Source organism: Ailuropoda melanoleuca, chromosome X, assembly GCF_002007445.2.
Source record: "Ailuropoda melanoleuca isolate Jingjing chromosome X, ASM200744v2, whole genome shotgun sequence".
Classification (NCBI taxonomy): domain Eukaryota; kingdom Metazoa; phylum Chordata; class Mammalia; order Carnivora; family Ursidae; genus Ailuropoda; species Ailuropoda melanoleuca.
Genome location: NC_048238.1, coordinates 32,869,569 through 32,893,319, shown reverse-complemented (window position 1 = coordinate 32,893,319; position 23,751 = coordinate 32,869,569). Strand labels below are relative to the sequence as shown.

Genomic DNA, 23,751 nt, shown 5'->3' with positions numbered 1-23,751 from the left:
TACTCAACGTCAGGGACGCTCCCACCTTGCCCGCCCGCCTGTAGTGTGCAGGGGCACAGAGCACTGGATCTGGCCAGGGGGTGGTAAGAAGCAGAAAGGTGTTACCTCTGGCCTGAAACATTTCATTTCCTGCTTCCTCTCTCTCTCGAGACCTGCCACAGCAACCAAAGAGGTCAGGAGTCACAAATGGTGCAGCTACAAGATCGCTGAACCTCCATCAGTCGTCCTGGCCCCACACCTGCTGACCCACAATGGACATGTAGCATGAGTGAGGGAAAAAGCACTTTTGTTTGTGTTAAGCCACTGAGATTTGAGTGTTGCTTGCGATGCAGCATAGCCTAGGTTACACGGATACAGGGAACATAGCCGACTCTGCCTTATTAATGAGACCTAACACTGTTGAGTGCTTCTCTCTAGCCCAGGCACCATGCTCTAATTTCCACACGCATGATCTAGTACCTCACCTTCTGGGATAGACAATAGTATTATTGTATATTATATGACATATGGGATATGTATCTGTGTCGTATGTATCAATTTTATGTAGATACCATCGTGTGTGTGTGTGTGTGTGTGTGTGTGTCTCAGTGGTATATTGTGCAAGGAGGTTTTCTTCCTTTCCTCTTGTTAGGCTAAAAATAGTATCTCTCCTTCTAGCTAAGACTAGTCTCTCCACAGGAGATCTGGATGGCATCTCTTCCTCCCTTATATTATTGGTTATTCCTTCACGCTCCTGAATCTGTGTTTTCTCTCCTATTTGCTTTGCCCCCCCCATTCTCAAATCTCTCCAAACTTAACAGATGCCCTCCAACCACCTCCTTTCCCCCTCCAAATACTATCTCCTGTCCCCTCCTATCCCATTTCAGTTCCCGACGTCTTGAGTGTTCACCCGCACTTGTTTCTCTCAGCTTCCCCCACTCTCTACTCCCGTGTTGTTTCTTCCTCCATCACTCTACCAAACACCTCTTTTCAGCACTAGTAGTGATGCCTGCATTGCGAACTTCAGGGAGCAGTTTTCACCTTACTTCATTTCTCAGCATCACGTGACACAACTGACCACACCCTCTTGTCCAAGCCCTATTCTGTTGGCTCTCCCTCCGTGGCTCCTCCCTACTTCTCAGCTTCATCTTCTCTTGCTGGGCTGCTAAATGTTGGCCTTCAGCACCACTAATCCTAGCCTCTCTTTTCTTTTCATTCTATAGTCACTTTCCAGTCTTTCACCTAGGAGTCTTTCCCGAGGCTACCTAGACCCAGGCAACCCCACATATGTGCCTCCATCTGGGGCTCCTATTTGCCAATTGGCTGCCTAGCTTAGCACCTCCTCTTTGATGCCTTAGTGTGCTCAAAGCTGAACCACAATGTCCTCTCCACCCCGCCACCTAACCCCACCCTTCCTTCTCTTTCCTCAGTGTTCCCCATTTTAATGAATGGCACCACCCTTCCCCTATTTGCTTATGTTGGAAACCCCGGAGTAGAGCTGCATTAATACCTTCTGGAATGTTCAGCAGCAAAATGTGCTTTCTCTTTTTGAAATTTAAAAAAAAAAACTTGGGGCGCTTGGGTTGCTCAGTCGGTTAAGTGTCTGCCTTCGGCTCAGGTCATGATCCCAGGGTCCTGGGAACGAGTTCCACATCAGGCTCCCTGCTCAGAGTCTGCTTCTCCCTCTCCCTCTCCTCCCCTGTTCCTGCTCTCCAGCTCTCTCTCTACCTCAAATAAATAAACAAAATCTTTGAAAAAAACCAACTAAAGGAAGTCTTTAAAAATTCTTATTTTCCTATAGTGACTATTATGATGCTTTCATGAAGAATATCTCATTTTTCCCGAAATAATTTAGGGCTCTTCTTTGCCGTTGTTCTAAGAGCTATTTGGTAGTCCTGCACTGCCTAAGAGTCAATAGTCAGATACCATTTCCTGTTGATTCTACCTCCTAAGACATTTTGAAGTCGGCTTGCTCCAGATCAGCCAATACACCATATTCTAAGCCATAGTGACTGGTTATCGGTATATCTGCAATAGCCCCCGAGCCCTCCTCCTTGCTCCAATTTATTCCCCACAAATCAGCCAGGCAGAATGATTCCAGGAATACACATAGCTGATCCTTTCACTCCACCGCCTAAAACCCCTCAATGGCTTCCCGTTGTCCTTAGGATGAAATCTCAGATCCTTAACCGGCTCACGACCCTGCCACTTTGCCATGAGCTAGTGTTACCTCTTGGAGCTCCTGGAAAGAGCTCTGTTTTTTATGAGCCTTTGCCCACGATTTACTTTCTGCCCAGAGCTCTCTCACCTCTCCCAGCTCCTCCTCCTTCAGTTCTCAGATTTGATGATGTTTCTTCAGATAAGCAATTCTTAACCTCTCACACCAGGTCAGTGCTCCCCATTAAACACTTGCTTTGTAAGTAAATGATTATTTGTGTATTTCCTCGTTTAATCTCTCCTTCCGGTTTTAATGAAACTCCCTGAGAAAATCAATAACACGCTCTCATACACACAAAGTCCTCGAATCCAGCTTTGATTCTAGAGCGTGTGCCCACAACCACCACATGTACATACATTTCCTCATCCTGGAAGATGGCTTTTTGCCTCTTTGTTTCATGGTGTATGGGAAACTGAAGTTTGACTATAGAAAAACCTCTCTGGAGGAATTCTAAAGCAATGGTGTTCTGCTGTTGGTGAATCTCTTTGCGCATTTCCTGTCAGTAGTGGATGGCACACCTCAGCCTTCTGGGGGAGGACAGAGGGAGATGTTCAAAGGACAGGTTGGGCTGACTAAGCTAGACCCCAGCTCTCCTCCATTGTGTATCAACACATCCATGAGGGAGTAACATGAACCACCTTATAGGACTGCGGTAGGACTCATTCATTCCATAAAGATTTAATGAGCATCTAGTATAGGGAAGATCTCAGGTTACATGCTGGAAATACAAATGCGTTTCGGATGTTTAGCAGAGTCCCTATTTCATTTAGTTAGAGACGGTCAGTTATTGCTAGCATTATTACACTTATGTGTCGACGTTTGCCTGTGTCACACAGCCTGAGTGACAGACCATGTGATATTTGTGACGTTTGTCACTATGCTTACGGGGCCTATATAAACCACCAACATCAGCGTGCGGGCTCAGAAGCGTCTCTGCGCGGCGTGGCCGCCCCTCCCCTCCCGGCCACCAGAGGGCGCGTGGCCTCCGCCGCCCCGCCCGCTGCGGGCGCCGGCCGCCCGGCCCTCCGCTCCCCTCCCCCGGCGCAGGCCCCGCCTCGCGCCCTAACGTTCCGCCTCCGTTGCCCCTAGCGGCTGTTTGTTGACTTCCGGGGACGCGATAGTCGCCGATGTCCGGGGTGTCGCTATGGCGGCCCGGGGGGCTTCCGCGGCCCGTTTCGGGACTGAGGCGCTGCCATAGGACCCACCGAGTAGCCCCCGCCACCTTTCCGGTTCAGGCCCAGGTTCCCCGCACCACCCTCGGCATGGGGGAACCCGAGGAGGTGGTGCCCGGTGAGTTGCGTCCGCGGTCGTGATGGCGGCGGGCCGGGAGGGAGGGTCCGCGGGCGGGCGGGCGGACGGCCAAGTCCCGCCTCCGGGCCGCCCCGTCGGAGAAAAGGCCCAGGCGGCGGCGGCCGGACTCTGGAGCTCGGGCCGCGCCTCTGCGAAAGGCGCGGAAAGGAAAGGAAAGGCGCGGAAAGGAAAGGCGGGGGGCGGGAAGCACGGGGAAGGGGGTGCTTGTGCTTTCTTCTCTTTCTTTTAAAATAAGCTTTCGATGAGTTTCTCGAACGCAGGGGCAGTTTTTACCTGCCTATAAACTTCCCCAAAGTACCTCCTTCAAGGTCCCCAAGACCCAGTTATGTATCGAATGCTCTAAAGAGTGGGTGATTAGAGGGCGTGGGGTAAAAGAGGAGGGGGGAAACGACTTAGAGAAAGAGGGTGCGGAGGGAGCCATTAACGAGTGCTCTTCTAAGACTTTTCCCCTGCGCTCCAGAAGTACATTTGACATTGTGACGTTGTACCACATGTATAGTGTAACAGAAGTAGACGTTTCATGAAGTGGTGCTTACTCTAACCACTTGGTATGCTCTCAGATCTTTATAGTACATTCCTTTAAAAATGATAATCGTGACCCACTAAATTTTTTTTCTGGGGCGCCTGGGTGTCACAGCGGTTAAGCGTCTGCCTTCAGCTCAGGGCGTGATCCCGGCGTTATGGGATCGAGCCCCACATCAGGCTCCTCTGCTATGAGCCTGCTGCTTCCTCCCCCTCCCCCTGCTTGTGTTCCCTCTCTCGCTGGCTGTCTCTATCTCTGTCTAATAAAAAAAAAAAAGCAGAAAAAAAAATAAATTTTTTTTCTAACCCACTAATGGATCAAGACCAACAGTTTGAAAAAAAAACAAAACAAAACACTGGATTACAGCAGAATCAAGTGTGTGTGTGTGTGTGTGTGTGTGTGTATGTGTATACACATACACATACACACATGTATATAACGATATGTATAAAGAGAGACCGCGCACGTTTTCTGCCATGCTCTTGGCTCTAACACGTTCACCACCTGGAGTTCACAGCCTAGTGAGAAATACTAGAAAGTAAACAAAATGACAGTACCATTTCACAATAGATACCAGGGGACAGAGCAGAGCCACCAAATCCTGGCTTGGGGTGAGGGTATCAGGGCAGGCTATCTGGGAAGCCAGAATAGGACAAAACAGAATTCTTCATTCTAGAAAAAGCCAGAGTGTGTTCTAGAACCTGGCCTCTCCAATCTCAATTATCAGTTTGAATTGACACGCCTCACAGTTGTTCTCAAAGGGTTTTTCATAGTAGCTAGTTCCTTGTACATTATCATTTATTATTAATACTTATGTTCCCTATGTTTATGGTACCCATTAGTTTCTTTCTGTGTGATTATTCTCCTTGAGATTTCCTCAGAAGCTGGATCTGGCCGTGTGTGTGTGTGTGTGTGTGTTTAAATGGTTATTGAAAACTGGTAGGGATTTTTGGTCTCTCTCTAAAATGGTACTGGACCAAAGTAGTCTGTGAATACTACTCAGATCAGGTAGTATTTAATGACTTAATTTAAGAGTGTTAAATCTCAACTTCCTGTATCGACATGATGCTAATGATGAAATTCAGTACTGTCCTATTCCCATGTGTGGAGAAAAGCCTTCAATCAGGGACTAGACCATGATGTGTTAACCCGTGTTAATAGGGCACGGGTTGTATCAATCAGCTCATTCCAGGGGACAAGAAGACTTTTAGTAACGGAGGACTGCCTCTTTTTTTTTTTTTTTTTTTTTTTACTTTCCAGCAGTAAATGAATAATACATATTTAGTAGATTTCATAAATAAAACCAGAATAAAGTCTGAGGAGTAAGACTGAATTAAGGTAGAAGGAGGATGTCAACAGTGCCAGAGTGGAAGCAGAGCTGCCATGAGACAAGGAATGTGTATAGATAAGTCATTGAAAAAATATTTTAGTAACAGGCAACATAGTGAAAGTTGTAAAATAGAAACTATCGTATCTTTGCAGGTTCGGGTGCTGTGTTTACATTTGGAAAAACTAAATTTGCTGAAAATATTCCCAGCAAATTTTGGTTTAAAAATGATATACCTGCATTTCTTTCATGTGGAGATGAACATACTGCTATTGTTACAGGTTAGTATTGAAATCCTAAATGAGGATGGTAATCCTTAGAGAATCCTCAATATTATAGATGTGCCATGTTTCAGACATGCTGAATATATACTTTCCTTTACCAGAATAGTGTTTTTTCTTTCTTTTACCAGAGAATTCTTGACAATTTGATTCATCCAGAGAGTGTTTTAAATTTTAAATTCCCTTGGTATATTAAAATATGATTTTGTATACACACTACTTTCTTGGAATAAATTTAAATATATCTATATAATCAAAAATGATTGCTGAATAATCTTAGAAACTTTTTACACCTAACAGAATCTGGTAACCTGTAGATGGACAGTTAAATTCACTTTAACCTGGGCAAGGTAACCTGTTTCAACACGCAAAAGCAATACAAGTTTTAAGTGTAGCTTTTTTATTGCTTTGTGATGAGTTCATCTCACATCACTTTATGTTGAAAATGTTTCAATTTCTTATGTCTTTTTCCTTCCCACCAGGAAATAATAAACTTTACATGTTTGGCAGTAACAACTGGGGCCAGTTAGGATTAGGATCAAAGTCAACTGTTAACAAGCCAACATGTGTCAAAGGTTTGGGGTCTTCTTTATTGCTTTAAATATTTAAATTACATAAAGTACTTTTATATTGATTGTGATGTTCTTTAATATCATATTAGGAATAATAAAGCCTTAGTTCTTTATTTTCCATTATTTACTTGACTGTTATTGGTGTTTAACTTCATTTTTATATGATAATCAGAACTATTTTATGTTAGGGTCTAAAAATCACATTGCTAAAAAAAATTAAAAAAATAAAAATCACATTGCTTTTAAACTCAAAGAACACAAAGGAAGTAATGAATTTTCTTCGGTATTGCACTTGAATATCCTTTTATTTTGCCTGTTTGTTAACCTGCTTAAATATTACAGTTATTTGTATATACAAAGAACATCAACTGTGAACATAACTGTGAACATCAACTAAACTTGAGTGGTGATGGAGATTCCTTGGGATGTGACAAGAGTGGTATTCTTAATCTTCTTAGCCAAATTTTTAATTTCAGCTCAAACTGTCATTGTAATTTAGCATATCCATGTTATTTTTTATAGATAATGTTATGGAATTTTCAAAGTATTCCACTTGGTCAAAAAGTGCTTATTGAGCACAGTCTACTAAACCCTGGGTGGTTTGTTTTTTTTTAAACCCTGTGTTTATTCACAAGATCTTTACTCTCAAATATCTAATAGATGAAGTAACACGGGATTGTCTAGACGATGAGATCTTTGACACCGGGGACTCTGTCTTAGTGATCTTTGCAGCCTCTGTGCTAAGCATTTAGGAGATGTTCTGTAAATCTTTTTTGAACATGCAAATGAATGACTAAGAGCTTTAACATAGGTTATGCCTATGACTATTGGACTTGCAGTGTTTCACTGTGTGAGGTAGAAGGTGAGCTTGACGATGGTGATAGCAGATGAGGGAATAGAGCAGATTGGTGAAGAGGCAACGTAACAGTGCCACGAATCTCAGTACGTACTCATTACCTGTGGAGGTTTAAAAAAATGTATGGATGCCTAGGCCTTACCTCAGACCTACTGACTCGGATTCTCCAGGGCTGGGGCTGAGCTATCTATTTTTCTCGAAGCTCCGCCAGTTATTATAATGCACGGCTAGTTCTGCAAACTTTTGGCTTATTAGTTAAGAACATCAACTTTGGAGTCAGATGGGCCTGGGTTTATATCTCATTTCTACTGCTTAGTTATGATTTGACCTGTGTTATTTGTCATTTTTATAACCATAAAATCTTTCGTCATTTTTTTTTATATTTTTAGCTTTAAAACCTGAAAAAGTGAAATTTGCAGCCTGTGGACGGAACCACACCCTAGTTTCAACAGGTGTAGTATTCAATCTGTATGACTTCCTGCCCAATTTGAGGACCGAGTTCTCACTCCAGTAACATTTGTGGCTTTGTAAAATTAAGAGAAATGGTACCTTGGCAATAGTAAGGTTAAGATTTTTTAAAATGTAAATGGTTAGCACACTTGTTTGCCTTTGAAAATACGTAAATAAATCCTCTTTTCTTGGATTATGTCAAGGGGCATCCCATCCTTACCTATGTGCACACCTCAGGAGCCACTTGCTCCTGATCTTGCTCTTTCCTCTTTTCTGAGGGTGAGTGGAAGCCACCCCAAAAGGCTATTGATAATGAGCACAATTCCAATCAAAATCCAAATGGGTTGTGTATGTTTGTGTGTAGAAACTGACAAGGTGATTCTGAAGTTTATATGGAAAAGCACAGGACCTAGAATAGCCAAAACAGTTTTGAAAAGAACAAAATCAGAGGAGTAGCACTACTGATTTCATGACCTATAAAGCCACAGTAATCAAGACACTGGGCTATTTGCAAAGAGAGAGGCAAAGATTATCAGAACAAAACAGAATCCAAAAGTAGACCCACACGTATATGCCCAGCTAACATTTGGCAAAAGTGCCAAGGCAATTCAATGGAGAAAAGGTAGTCTTTTCAACAAATGCTGCTGGAACAAATGGACATCCAGGCGCTGGTCACTGAACAGCCTTTCCTACACGCCCCCCCCCCGCCCGCTGCAGCCTCTTCTGTGTTCAGGTTATTCTCACCGCCTCCGTCTCCTCCTTAGCCCCTGCCCTCGTTCATACTTTTTCCTTGCTAAAATGACTTTCTCTTATTCACATCCTTATCTTTTAAGATCCAGTATAAGTCTTCTTTCATGGAGCTTCCTGTGGCTCTTCAACTTTGACTCATGGTGCTTTGAACTGCTTTAGCATTGCACGAACTCTGGTTCATGCCATATATGTTAAATTGTGTGGCCTTGTTCCGTATGTTCCGTTGGAAAGCTAGTCGTAGTTCCTCAATTAGGTTTCATCTTTTTCTAAAATAATATCTAACTTTAAGTTTTTACTGATTCAGGCTGATTTTGCCCTCAGTTTCCCCTGCAATTTAATTTAACTTCATGTGCTTTTGTATGACAGATATAACTAATTTTTAATATGTGTATGTTTTTAAAAATCTTCATTATTTTTAAGCTTATAGGCAATTTTTATTATCTAGGCATGGTACACTTCATATTTAATTAATAAAGCAATTAACACATTTATATAGTGTGTACAAGCCAAACACCATTCTAAGAATTTTATAAATGTCAGCTGATTTGATATTTATAAACAACTCTGTGAAGTAGGCAGTATTCTTTTTTTTTAAAAGGTATTCTTATCCCTGTTTTGCAGATGAGGCAAATGAGCCACTGAGAAGTTAAGTACAGCTTGCCCTAGGTCACACAGCTGATGAGTGGCAAGCCAGCATTTGCACTGAGAAAATCTGGCTCTCCAGTCCTTTCTCCTAAACACAATACTATACTGCATTTCTACTTAGCTAGATAATTAAAATACACATAGAATTTTCATGTTTCTAATTATATTCTTTTTGGATTTGCCTCATTTTACTCGTTACATATTATATCTTAACTTTAATGAGTATGGAAGTTAAAATTAATGAACCACATCTCTTTTAAAATAGTTTGATTTGGATTATAAGCTAATTTGGAAATTACTTTCCTCTTTTTGCTCTGATTTAATAAAGTGCTGGATTAGCAGGAAAATACATTCCACACATTCTGTGCATTTCAATTGCTACTTAAGTTCTAGACCGATTTAGAAAATTTCACAAAATATAACCCTGCTTGTTTTGCTTGATTTTTGACAACAGATTGAAGTTGTTCTCTAAATGGTAGGATAATGTCAGCTTTCAGCTTTCTTCACTGTTAATAGAGGAAATATCTGGTAACTGGCCTGTCTCGTAAAGATGGTGACTATACCATATCGATGTTTCTTTTTCCATGTGCAGAAGGAGGCAAAGTATACGCATCTGGAGGAAATAATGAAGGACAGCTGGGACTTGGTGACACTGACGAGAGAAACTCTTTTCACCTAATTAGTTTTTTTACTTCCCAGCGTAAGATTAAACAGCTTTCTGCTGGATCCAATACTTCAGCTGCACTAACTGGTGAGATTTTGTCCCACTTGAGGCTGGGATCCATTCCTTTCGTTTAGACCAGGATATACCGACTGAGTCATCTGACCCCAGCATTGCTGTTTCATTTTCTTTCATTAACTTTGTGTTTTCAGAAGACATAAAAATTTAACTTTGAATCTTGACATATAGTCCAGTTTTGTGCTTATTTAGAGTTGGGTGTAAACACACACATAGCTGCCATGCTTTCATCTATTCCTACAGAAATTAAATATTCATCATGTGTTTTGAGCATTATATTTGCAGCTATAATAAAGTTGCTATCAGAAACATAGAAATCTATTGGATATGTGTTAACAGAACACGGTCTGGGGGCGCCTGGCTGGCTCAGTCGGAAGAGCACGTGACTCTTGGGGTTGTGAGTTCAAGACCCACCTTGGGTGTCGAGATTACTTAAACTTTAAAAAATAAAATTAAATATGGTCTGTATTGGTCATTGCATCTCTCTGCCCTCCCTCTCAAAGCCCATATGAAAAATGTCCTCAAGATGGGAGCCAAGATCCACGTGCTATCTGTGAAGAAGCTGCCGGTGGGCTTCTCTGCTCCAGTGGGGGGGCTGTGTGGCCCACAGTGCCGCTCCAGCTGCCAGGAGGGGTGGAGAACCATCTGCAGCGCTGTGCCTGCAGTACCGTCCACTGTCCACTAGCTTCTCGATGTCCTTGTGGTTCTTACTTTCAGTTTCTCTTGATTTCCCTTATTATTAAACCACTTCAAATCAAAGATTTAAAAATTTTAAATTAGTTAAAAGATGCAAGTCTTGATAATTTCCTTTCTAAAGTATTTTGCCTAGCTTCACTTTTTCTTCCATTGGAGCCCTAATCAGAACACAAGCTAATGTGTTTTGGAGATGTTCTATCTGCTCGCGTATCTCAATCTCTGAAGCTGTGGTATGTGTTTGCAAGTATAAATTGTAAAAAAAAAAAAAAAAAATGAAATGCATTTCTTTTTCTTTTTTGTCTTTCCTTAAAACTTCGTTTTTGCAGTGTTCTCAAGAGCAAGGTCCTCCAGGCCCTTTTGACCTGGGACTTGGCGCAGAAAATGTCCAGTGCAACCCATGCTGTCGTTCAGTTCAGTTGCAGGCTGACTGCTTGAAAGGAAGAAACATTTGCTGTTCAGACAGTAGACTAAGAAAAGGTTATAGGGAAGAACATTCTGTCTTTGCTGTTGAGATAAAAATATGGACACGATTTGCATCATGTTATTCTCTGTCCTTTATCATCATAGAAGCCTTTCGTAATAGAAATTGAACTCTCATGCAGCAAGCTGGTGTGAATGTCTTAGTAGCACTTTTCTATCAAGACACATAGTTTTTCTAAATTAAAAAAATAAACGCTGTGTTGGAAATATAATAACTTGATAGCCTTGCTACCTCTTAAAATCTTATTTTCCTCCTTGTGTTTTCTTTATAGAGGACGGAGAGCTTTTTATGTGGGGTGACAATTCTGAAGGGCAAATTGGTTTAAAAAATATAACTAATGTGTGTGTCCCTCAACAAGTGACCGTTGGGAAACCTATCTCCTGGATCTCTTGTGGATATTACCATTCAGCTTTTGTAACAAGTAAGACAGAACATTTTGGATTCATCATGTTACCTCCTATTTCTAAGTGTTTACTCAGTTAATAATAAAATCTAACATTCTATAGTTCTGTGGAAATAATGCCATGGCAGTCTGTATAATGAAATGATTGTAGTCTGTTTTGGGTCACAGTGTCTCTCCATTTTAATAATGAGAGTTTATAATTTCAAACTCACTCTGACCTGTTATCTTTTTTAGTGAATATTAGAAAATATTAGAAAAACAATGTGTATGTTAGAGACTTCTAAACGTTGATTCTCAAACTTCTTGGATTCCTTGGCATTGGAAATGAGATCTGTGGGCCACCGTCCCTTGGGTGCACTTGCCTCTCTACCTAGACCTACTCTACTCTTGTCCTGATAATTTGCTTTTATTGTTTCAGTAATGGAGTCATAGACTTTCATTGTGAGAGCAGGGATGTAGAATAGAAGGAAAAGGAAGATTGCTCAGTATGTGATAGGATTTCCTTTGCTGGAACTTTGCTTAGCATCCCCAGTCTCCCTTTCTGAGGCTCCCTGGCAACCTTTTCTGCCGCTGTTAAATATTCAAAATGTTATAGTCTGTATCTACACAGGGAGTGATAGAAGTATGATCATTCCATCTTATTGGTGGTTTTTCTAACAGCAAAAACACCTAGAGGAAATAGTTCTGTGGCCCCTCTTAGATATCTCTAAGTCTTTGTTTTACATTTACTCGTTTTTCTATGCACCTCAGATTTAGAAAGTGCTGATTGACCCATTCTGGTGGCCCTCAGATTTACCAATGAATTGGTAGCACCATGGTACCAAGAGAGGGCAAACTCCAACTCAGCTGCCATTGTTCACCACTCTATCAGCTTGTATCTTGAACAAACTAATAGTAAATATCCTCAAATGAGGGAGTAAATGAACAAACAATTAACTGTGTACTTTGGGGCAATGCTACCTACCAACTTATCGGCAACTTTCCAGCTCCTGGGGTTGGCGTAGTCTGTGCTCACTTTGTTTATAAGACAAACAAACAAAACACAAATGGAAAAACAAACAAAAATCCCAAGCAAAAGCATTGTCTTATATTTAGATTTTAATAAAACTGCCAAATCAATTTTATGACTAAACTCTACTTTAGCCAATAGGAAAACAAGGAATTGCTCATTGTAGCCAACAGGCATTACATTGAACTTTTTTGTTTTGTTTATATTTATGCCTTTTAAAAAACAGTTTTATTGGGTGGAATTTAAGAAACAAGACAAACGAGCAAAGGGGGGAAAAGACAAATTAAGAAACAGACTCTTAACTATAGAGAACAATCTGATGGTTGGGGGGGAGGTAAGTGGGATGAATGAAATAGGTGAAGGGGATTAAGGAGGGCACTTGTGATGAGCACGAGGTGGTGTATGGTAGTGCATCTGAAACTAATATTAACACTGTGTCAACCAACTGGAATTAAAATTTTAAAAATTTAAAAAAAGAAAGTCAAAGAACATACACAAAACCAGCTTTTTTGACATAGCTCACATACCATACAATTCACCCATGTTAAGGTGCAAGGAGCAGCAGGAATATACACACAAAAGTGGAAAGAAACTCATCTGGACTTAGTAACTCCTTTCATATGAGAGGCGAGAGGCATGGGAAAAAGAGGACGGGAACCAACAGAGCACTTCTGTGCCAGTGCTTGCTAAATACTTTATAGAAAGCTGTGGTTCAGAAAATTTCATTTTCTGTGTAGATCAACCCAGAAAATCAGTAGAGCTGTGTTTGTCGTATTTGACCAAGTTTTAAGTGGTGCATACTATGTGTGTTGGATGTCCCACAACTTCCCCAAGTTCTGTTTTGCTAGAAGGACTCTCAAGCCTCAGTAGCTTGAGAGTTATACTCACAGCTAAGATTTATTACAGCAAAGGATACAGAGCAAAAACAGCTGGAAGGAGATATGTGTCCTCCAGAGAAATCTAGCATACACTTCCTAGTCCTTCCTCTTTGCTGCACAGGACATGCTTTGAACTACAGATGTGTGTGTGTAATGTCCCTGCCCAGAGAAGCCCACTCTATTCTCAGGGTCTTTGGCTTTTATGTGGGGGTGCTGATTGTCTAGGCATACCCTGCTAGCAAGTAGTCACAGCAACTGAAACTCCGATCCCTCCACAATGAAACCAAGCATACCTCATCAATGTGGATGGTTGTGCAAATAACCCTAAGAAGCCAAGCTGGCATAATTCATTGTTTGGGTTACAAAACAAAATCATCAGTCACTAGCAGAAAGAGCACTCCAAGGGCCACATTCCCAGGGGTTGGTCAATGCTCAATCATGGTTCTCTTGGAGACATGCAAATAATAAACAACCAGATACACTGTGTTACCTCTCTCCTGACATGAATGGTGATATGTTCTGTGTCAAATTAGATTATGTATCTACAAAGGTTTTTAAATTCCTGTCTTAGAGAACTCAGTTCAGTGCATAGAAATGAATTCTAAAAAGTTCTGCTTTCAAGAAACTCATAGTGTGATAACTATAATAAGAGAAGCAGGTCAGTAGTGTTAGTATGGACAAGACAGTGATTAAATGTCACAAGTTCCTTGATAAGAGAATCTTTCTGAAGGAAGTGCCATCTAACTGAGCAAAATCTGCTATCTTAAGACTCACTCATCATATTTATTTCACACATAAGTGCATTTTATGAAACAAGTTTCATAAAAGCAATTATTCATTTGTTTAACAAGTATTCATTGAATATTTCATATACCAGACGCTGCTAGGTTCTTGGAATACCAAAGTGAACAAGACAAAATCCATGTCCTAATGGGGGCTTAATGTCTAGTCATTTTGCTTTACTATAAAAGGAAGTAGAAGAAATAAGATGGTCTCTATGTGAAACAGCTAAAATCGTTTTCTAGTTCGCTAATAGTGATGGTCATGAATTCATAAAGACTTTGGATTAGCATAATCGAGGAGAAAAGAAAATCTTAGCTTTATTTCCTTACCATACAGTAAAAATATCTCAAGAAAGGGTAAATTCATCAAGTTATCATTTTCTGAATTTTTTGTTGAACATGAGAATGTGTACCCCCAAAGACTATTATTTTGTCCATAATTCTGTCATCTTTGATTGTTGTTTTTTTCCTTTAATAGCGGAGGGAGAACTGTATACATTTGGAGAACCAGAGAGTGGAAAGTTAGGTCTTCCCAAACAGCTGCTGGTCAATCACAGAATGCCCCAGTCGGTGCCTGGAATTCCTGAGAAGGTGGTGCAAGTAGCTTGTGGTGGAGGGCACACTGTGGTTCTCACAGGTATGTGTGGAGCCCACTGCTCTGTTCCCTGCTTTCTGAGATGGCTAACAATAATTTTTTAAAAAATACACTCATTTTCTTCTACTGTGATAAAACCACTTAACATCTGATCCACTCTCTTCATAGATTTTCAAGTCTATAATACAGTAATTGTTATCTATAGGCACAGTGTTGCACAGCAGATCTCTAGACCTTACCTTGCATAGCTGAAACTTTATACCCATTAATTTGCTGCAGCCCTTTCCCCCTCCCAGCCCCTGGCAGCCATCATCCTAGTCTATGCTTCTGTGAGCTTGACTTTATTAGACACCTCATACAAGCTGGCCTTGCATCTTTTTTCATTAAGACCCCCATCTTTGATTTCCATAGTTAATACATATTTTTGGCCTATGGAAGAAAATTGTAAGTAGAAAAAAATGAATCTTGGGGCGCCTGGGTGGCACAGCGGTTAAGCGTCTGCCTTCGGCTCAGGGCGTGATCCCGGCATTATGGGATCGAGCCCCCACATCAGGCTCCTCCGCTGGGGGCCTGCTTCTTCCTCTCCCACTCCCCCTGCTTGTGTTCCCGCTCTCGCTGGCTGTCTCTATCTCTGTCAAATAGATAAATAAAATCTTTAGGAAAAAAAAAAAGAAAAAAATGAATCTTGTGGAATTGTTTTTGCTAACATAATGGACATTTTCATGATCTTAACACCTTTAATGGCAGCAGATAACATTGTTTTTAGCTTGCTTTCAACAACAAACTGTTTTCCTTGTGTGTGTGTGTATTCTATATTTATCTAAAATTGATATCATTTTTCCTGAAATACCTTCTTTTCCCTGTTCATGCTATTTTCTACATGTCATTAATAATTCTTTTCATCGTAATATTCACAATGTAAAACTTGGTATTTTCTTTGTGATTTTTATGTTCTGTTATAGTAATTCATCAAAAAGTGTTAAGATTTTTTAAATTACAGATAATAAAGTTAGAACCTTAATAGCAATGTCAATTTTGGCTTCTGAATTTTATATTTGGTATGACATGTCATTTTTCAAGATTCCAGTCAATACGGTAAAATACACATACTACTTGATACTATGCTTACTAAATTGCTGCCTCCAAATTTGTTCAGCATTAGATTTATTTGAGTAGTGTACAGGTAATACAGCTAGTGAGTTATTACATTTTTTGGTCAAAAAGAAATTAACAGTTTCTGAAGTCACCGCTTAATCTTCAGTAACCCAAAGTTAGCAGTGTTGTAGGGAAATTTTGAATAATACCCCATTCTCAGATGATTTGCTTAATGTTGCAAGGTGATTGAGTGATATTTTATCTTTAGACTTTACTGTCTTACATCACTTTTCCTTGACTTTTTGTTCTAGTCCAAGTCATGCTTATTAAGCAGTGGTTTCCCAGAATTATAATTCCCAGATGGAATCTGTTTCCAAGTTAGAAATAATTTTTTTCAAGGCCTCTATTCTATATTTGGAAATAATAATAAAGAGGTATAAGATTTCTTTGAATTTCTTTTTTTTTTAAAGATTTTATTTATTTATTTGACAGAGAGAGAGAGAGACAGCCAGCGAGAGAGGGAACACAAGCAGGGGGAGTGGGAAAGGGAGAAGCAGGCTTCCAGTGGAGGAGCCTGATGTGGGGCTCGATCCCAGAATGCAGGGATCACGCCCTGAGCAGAAGGCAGATGCTTAACGACTGAGCCACCCAGGCGCCCCAGATTCTTTGAATTTCTGCTAACAAAATGGATTTTCATATATTTTTAAGAATATTTATTTTAGGAATTAAACTTAGAAATTAATCTTTATAAATTATCTGAAAATGTATTCTATAGGTAGAAATTCAACTTATTCTTTATGTGTTCTGCAATTTTTCTAGTTTAAACAAACATTATAGAATTTATTAGGTGATTGAAGGTTATTCTAAAGGACACAAATGTTGGTTATATAAAATAACATCATCCAACTATATATTATAAAATATCATTACATAAAATGAGCACCCAGATAATCCATGATACTTTTAATTATACTTAAAATTTAAAAATGCACGTAAGTGTGATATTTTCTTGCAATATTATAGACATTTAGCTTTCTGTGGACTTAATTTTGAGGTTAAAAACTATGTTGCCAGAAATTATTCTGTCTAGATTTTTGCAGACTTCGGGATCCTCACACACCAGTAAAGTTTTTGTATTTTAAGTTTTTAATTTTGTGACAAGAATACGAAGACCAACAGATGGTTGCGATCTTCTGATTTGGGTTTGGTAAATATGGGCATTGCAGAAGAAATGCAACCTTTCACCACTGTATCATAAATAAGGGGGCATTTCAAAACCAAAATTAAAAAGCTCTCAATTTTATTGTAAAAGACACCCTCTTAAATTATATACACTTATCTGTATGGAAAATTTACTGCTTTGCCTATTTTTCACATTTCTCCACGGACCTGTGAGAGCTTTATGATGAGCCAGCCCTGGTGAGAAACCTGTGTTCCGGAATACAGTGAGGACAGAAATAGTCCTAACTGATGAAGAAACGGACCTGAAGCCCATATTGATTATCTTGACTAAGTACTAAATTGAATACCTAAGAGTTATAGAATACTTTGAAGACCTTAAAGGAAAGAATAGCTAACCATCTGTTCTAGATCATTCCCTTCACCAAAGGAAAGGGATTGGATTAGATGATTCTATGGGGGCCCTCCCTAGCATTGTTTTTCTTTTTGTATGTAATTCTGATCTTAAAATCTGTTTGGGTACCTTTCATTAAAATACTTTAAGGATAATTTAAATTAATTCATTGCTGATGAATTTATTTAAAACATAATACTTTACGTGACCTTAAGAGGTTAGAAAATACAACTACTGGTTGTGGCGATGGTATGATTAGTTTCTCCTTCGAATCAGGGAAACAATGAACCGCTGAGAAAGTGTCAGCTTGGAACTTGGGATACACTAAGTGAGAGTGATAGATGTAATCTGGTATGTCATCACTAGCATTAGCAAAAGCCAAGAAAGTCCTGGTTATAAAATGGGGCCCACAATAAAGTCTGGATTCCAAGGAAAAATAAGAACTTAACTTCTCTAGATTATGTTTGGACAAACTCAGGATCTCTACAGGGCAACAAGTTACTAGTCAGGAAATCAAATGTATTCTGGGAAATCAGAGTAATATTCATATGAAGCCACCTAATAAAAACCGTTTTCCTAATAGGGTATCATTTGTCAGCATCGAATTACGTTGTTAAATGTTACAAAGGTGATAAGACCAAAAATTATATTCGTTGTTATATGTAATGTCCTTAGGTTAAAAAAAAAAAAAGGGTCTTAGGTCATTTTTTTAAAAAGTTGAAACTGTCATCACTGCTAATCAGCCAAGTACCTGAAAGCGAACCGAAGAGGGTAAGGAGCAAAACTTTTGTCACGTAATTCAGGTGGCCTAAATGTCCTCATTTCACAGGCTCATCTCAGACAGCCCACATAATTTAACCCAACATTCAGAACTGGTGACATGCTAGTGATTATTAATTAAACTAAGAGATGGTATTTTTTACGTTAAAATAAGGATGTTTTGCCATAGCCTCAGCATGGCTTCATCTCATCGACACAGCATATTTTCTTTAAGAGGTGTTATCCCTCTGTCTTATTTATGAAGAAAGCATTATTAGACAGGAAAAATGTAAAACCATATGACAGTAGATAGTTATGTGTTCATCAGGATCCTCCACTGTCAGATATAAGATGAGTTGATTAGTTACTTTTTAGAAAAATGTTCTTAAAATGGAATGTCCTAGTGTTTCTTAAAATCTGCCTGAATGTTTTCTCATGCAAGCCTCACAGCAACTCTATTAGGAATTATAACATCAGAGAATTTGGGTAACTGGCCTGCTTGCCACAGCTAGTAATAACAGAGGTTTGGACTCCTGCCCAAATCCAAAGCTCTTGCTCTTCCTCCTGTAACATGGAGAGGCGATGTGTGGGACTTTGGAGGAGACCATGCTTCCTGACTCAGGGCCAGCCAGAGTTGTGTGTCTAACGGGACCCTTTCATCACCACTCATTTATCCTGTTTTTGTGCTTTTCCATTTCTCGAGAACGTATGAGCTAATGTTTACTAAGTTATCGGAGGTCCCTTGGAGTTGCTTAAAAAATATTAATATAAAGGAAAAGCTTTTGTCCCTCCTTTCATTATTATTACACTTCCTAGGAAAGGAACTTTACCTGTGAGTAAATCAAGCATATCTACTGTGAGTTTCAATTCTCATGCAAATTCTCCTCTGAAATTGTTTTACAAAGTAGGTTATTCTGATAAACTATTTTTGAGAAGTAAGGAGTTTTTCTGTAGGAAACACTGCTCATTTTTTTTAAGGCAACGAAAGGAATTAGCTTAATGACAATTGATGCCATTTTTAAAGAGCTGAGTGGTAATAATAGGTACATGTTAGGTAGTTCACTGACTGATGTGTCTTTAGCAATTCTTTTTATGGTTATATGTAAAAGGTAAAATCAGGCCCATGCCATAACTTTTACAATCGTGTGCCTTGTCATTTTCCCCCTCCTTCATCACTGAGAATGTATACCTAAGTATTAGGTATTCTTACATGGATATTTTAGAGGCATTTAACTTTCATCACAAAAGTTTGAATGTCACAGTTTTCTAGATATACTGGTGACAGTGTCTGCTTCCCTGCAATCTTTTTCTTGTATTTGTTCATTCCCTTTCAGAGAAAGCCGTGTATACCTTTGGGCTGGGACAGTTTGGTCAGCTGGGTCTTGGTACCTTTCTTTTTGAAACTCCAGTACCCAAAGTCATTGAGCATATTAAGGATCTGAAAATAAGTTCTATTTTCTGTGGAGAAAATCACACAGCTCTGATAACAGGTAAAGATGAGAATTTCTGCTACGTATTTCTAGAACGGGGTATGTTTTTACAACAAAATACAAACTGTGTGGAATGAATGTATCTAAGCAAAGGAATCAATAACTGAGAAAATCAATAACTGAAAAACTTTAATCAAGAAAAGTTCTTGTTTAATATGCCAAAGTGTAAAGTTGTAAACTCTTTTTTAATATTTCAATTCAATTTCAAATCAGCGTAAACGATCCAAAGATTTAGAACTTCAAAACAAGTCAGTGGTGTCAGAGGTAATATCATAGTATTATACTTTGGCAGAAAGCTGGAATCTTTTTGAAATTACATCAGTTTGAAGGCTCTTAACTCTGCTCAGGCCAGAGGGAAAAGTCTTAGAAGAAAGAACTTTAAAACGTTCTCCATGTTCAGTCTGACACAGCTACATACAGGCTGAGTAAATGCCTTTGAAGCTTTTGCCGCTAGGAGGCGTTTTCAGGAGTGATTCTTTGCTACTTTCTCCACAGTGACAGAAAGGTACCTCAGAGGCCACTAGGCGGATACCTGGCTCCTCTAGACCTTTTGCTCTGTACTTTCTCCTTTATCCAGGGAGATACTGCTTTGGGTCTACTTCTCAACCTCAAAAACTAGGTGTTGCTAATATGGACTCAATAAAGATTTTCCCCTAGAAATAACTCATTTACCTGTGGCTAATTGATATACTCTACAATTGTAATTGCCTTGGAAGAATAGCCCCTGTAATTTCACTATTTCTAGCCCACGTTTCTATCTAAAAATGAAGTAAAGCATTAAAAAGGCAGAAATCATACAGTATTTTGAAATAAACCAGATACTGGTATTTCTGCATTTGTTTCCTTCTTTCTAAAAAAGCTACTGCTAATCTAATGGAGCTCATCTAATGGTATCTAGTTGGGGCAACTAGTAATCCACAAATACAACGTATACTGCCATACACTGTTCCTTCTTCCCCAAAGAGCCTTTCAGAGAGAACTACCTGCCCATTTTCAAGTGTCAATGTCCTTGTTAATGTGGTGTGAAATAGAACTATATAAAATGTAAAGAATTATCATTCATTCATAGTCCCAGAAGAGTTGTTGATATGTATCCCTTACTGCAGGGTCCTAGTGTCAATTTCACTGTCCTTACTGCTGTTTTTCATCAACCCTAAATTGCCATTGATGGGAAATGCATACTTTATATGGATCATCTAACACACAATTAGATTATTTGGTTAAACTTTCATACTACCTTCCCCCTGATGAAAGAAGTTATAGCACAAATAATTGAACATTAACTTTGTTTGCTTTTTGCTCATCAAGCTTCCTCAGGGGACAGGTGTTAGGAATTTTTTTCTTCCAGGACTAACAAGAGGTGTGTAGTAAGTTATCTGTAAGTTCTTGCCAGTTCCCCATTATGTCAGCTGGTGGTTTATGGTTTAAAAACGCTTTCAGGTTGGAAGTACAATCAGGTAGCTTGGATCAGAGTTTATCTTTTCTGGCTAAAGATAATCAAGTTAAAACACAAAGCCTAAAAAGCACTTTGGGTAAAGAAATCAAGGGTCAAAAGAAGAAGAAGAAGGGAAGAGGATGATAAGGAGATAAGGAGTATATATAAAGAAAGGAAATAAGTAGCTAATAGTAAGAATTATAAGCGTCTAAGTTTGGGGTTTAAATACTGGTTATTGCTTATTAATAGGGGATCTATTTTCTATTTGTTTAAAGATTTATTTATTTGAGAAAGAATGAGTGAGGGAGAGAGAAAGCGCAAGCACACAAGCAAGAGGGGCAAAGGGAGAGGGAGAAAAAATCTGAAGCAGACTCTGTGCTGAGCACAGAGCCTGACGCAGGGCATAATCTCATGACCCTGAGATCATGACCTGAACTTAAACCAAGAGTAAAATGCTTAACCAACTGCACCACACAGTTGCTCCTCTGTATTAATTTTTGAGCTTGACACTTCACTGAATTATGTTATTATTTCTCATCATTTTTCCTTCAGTTCTCTTGGATTTTCTTAGTATGAGATTACTTTGCTGTCTTAAACTAGAAGTTCCCAGATGTGATCTTATCATTTCCTGACTTAAAACCATTCATTCAATTTATTGCCATTAAGATAGAATTCAGAAATTCTTATTATGAACCGACAGGATCCTCTGTGGTGTGGTTCCTTCCTACCTCTTCAGACTCATCTCATACCCCTGGCCCCTTTGTGCTCCAGGCACATTTGTTGCCTTTCAGTCTCTTGACTATGTTATGCTTTCTCTTGATTCAAAGCCTTCATATGTGTTTTCTTGCAGCTGAAACCCTAATCATCCTTCAGGTCTGTTTAAAAGCCTTCCCTAATCCCCAGACTAGAAGGAAGTCCCCCTCTTCTGTACCCGTCCTGGCCCCCTTTCCTTTCCTTCTGCTTCCATGGCACTTTCTGCCCCCTGAGAGAGAGGGTGTGAAGGAGGGCTTGAGAAGAGGAGTGAAGGTTCAGAATAGCTGTTCTGGCAGCGGGCAGAAGGCTTAACTGGAGAGCAACAGCCAGACTACTTATCATTATCGTGGGCCACAGAGGGGCCCTCGCCATTGCTATAGGGACTAGTCAGCATGGTTGGTTTATCGCACTTCCCTCAGCGGCGTTCCATAGCCCAGGAGCTGAATTAGTAAAAGAGACAGTTGGATTGATCTAAGCCGGTAGTTTTCCACCAGTGGCCATTTTGTTGCCCAGGGACACATGACAGTGTCTGCAGATGTTTTTGATTGTCCCAACTGTGGAGGCAGGGTGTTCTCTGGACATTTAGTAGGTTGAAGCCAAGGATTCTGCCGAACATCCTACAGTGAGCAGGACAGACCCCCACAACCGAGAATTATCTGGCACCAAATGTCAGGAGTGCCAAGGTTGAGAAACTTGAGTGGGAAAAAAAAGTAGATCGTATTGGAACATAGGGAGTCAGAATCCAATAATCTCCTTCCCCTTGAGAGGATGGTGTGTATCAAGAGGCAGCTCACGCTGGGGTACCGCTGTTCCACACAGTGCCTCACACAACTGGGCTTCGAAGTCACAAGCCACCAACGGCTTAGTGATCTATTCTCAGAGTACCTGCTGCCTAATGTTACGTGCAGGACCACAGAGACTGGAGAGAGTGTGGAAATATCAATGGGTCAGCATTTGAGGGGGAAATTGTAATTGCAATGTAAGTAAATATGTTTGTCTATTTACAAATAGATCTATACAAGTAAGGATTTTGTAATTCTCTCTTTTTTTGCATTTTAGATTTAGGTCTCATGTATACTTTTGGAGATGGTCGACATGGAAAATTAGGACTTGGATTGGAGAATTTTACCAATCAGTTCACTCCCACTTTGTGCTCTAATTTTTTGAGGTTTATAGTTCAATTGGTAAGGGCATCATATTTCCCTGTTTACATGTTCATATTCCCATATATGAGTCCTGCAGTATTTCATAGAAAATAGGTAATTTTATGTTTGTTTGAAAGACTATCATGGCTATATCGAATCAGTATACTCACTTCCTAAAAGCCAAATGTCAGACATCATGCCACTCAGAAAATCTGTCCGTTTCCTAATTCCTCTCCTTTGAGCGTCATCCTTTTAACCCTAGCCTTGACTCTATTGCTTCGTTCTCCTGTGTCTCTTGAGAGCCAGAACCATGCCATGCCTGGAAACTTGGCTGTCTCCTCCAGCAGCCAGCAGGGTGTCTGACGATCACCTATAAATATTTGTTGAATTAGATATTTCTGAGATTTATTTATATTATGAAGGAAAGGTTCAGAGTATGCTATTCTTAGAACCACCGTGTAAAATGCTATAAAGTTGCTAAAAAAATCTGTGTATTACAAATACCACACAGTGGTTTTTTAGGCATTTTAATGTGAAAATCAGTTATTTCTCAAAATCCTTTGAATGTTGGTTTCATTTTTCACAGTTCTACCATTGTGCATGCTTACATTTTGCTCTAAGGACTTTTAAGCATTGAACTTCAAAAGTGTTCATGTAAAGAAAAAGTTTTATAGACATAATTATCTGAAGAGACTGATTTCTTCTTGGATCACTTTTTTCCAAGTAGAACTTCTCTGGATAATTTTTTCAAGGTGTTTGTGTTACTCTCAGATTAAAATAACATTTTCTAATTTGTGAGGAGAAGCCTAATGTACCAGATAAATTGGAATTAAAATGGTGTGTTAAACTTGTTCTAATTTTCAATTGTAGTGTTTAAAGAATAAAAATTCATATGTGTGTGTATTTGGGAGTGGGGGAGAGACAGACTGACTGACTGACTACCTAGGAAGTCTACCATTAAGTAAATGTTTTGTAGCCGAAAACTGTTAAAAGCCCATTTGTGTTA

General features: G+C 39.6%; 1 protein-coding gene across 9 annotated transcripts in view; it reads left to right on the top strand.

Moving 5' to 3' along the window:
* The first annotated feature begins 3,268 nt into the window (after positions 1-3,268).
* Positions 3,269-23,751, top strand: part of LOC100471251 (sushi repeat-containing protein SRPX) — a 199,410-nt gene continuing 178,927 nt past the window's right edge. For 3 of the 9 annotated variants that reach the window (XM_034648735.1, XM_034648736.1, XM_034648734.1), the window contains exons 1-9: positions 3,277-3,487; positions 5,514-5,639; positions 6,122-6,214; positions 7,457-7,519; positions 9,505-9,663; positions 11,100-11,249; positions 14,379-14,537; positions 19,257-19,412; positions 22,660-22,784. In XM_034648735.1, the coding sequence (XP_034504626.1) occupies positions 3,325-3,487; positions 5,514-5,639; positions 6,122-6,214; positions 7,457-7,519; positions 9,505-9,663; positions 11,100-11,249; positions 14,379-14,537; positions 19,257-19,412; positions 22,660-22,784 (1,194 nt within the window). In that variant the 5' untranslated portion in view covers positions 3,277-3,324. Of the gene's footprint in view, positions 3,488-5,513; positions 5,640-6,121; positions 6,215-7,456; positions 7,520-9,504; positions 9,664-11,099; positions 11,250-14,378; positions 14,538-19,256; positions 19,413-22,659; positions 22,785-23,751 lie in introns of all 9 variants that reach the window. The other 6 variants (XM_034648739.1, XM_034648738.1, XM_034648740.1 and 3 more) reach the window with 5 other exon arrangements.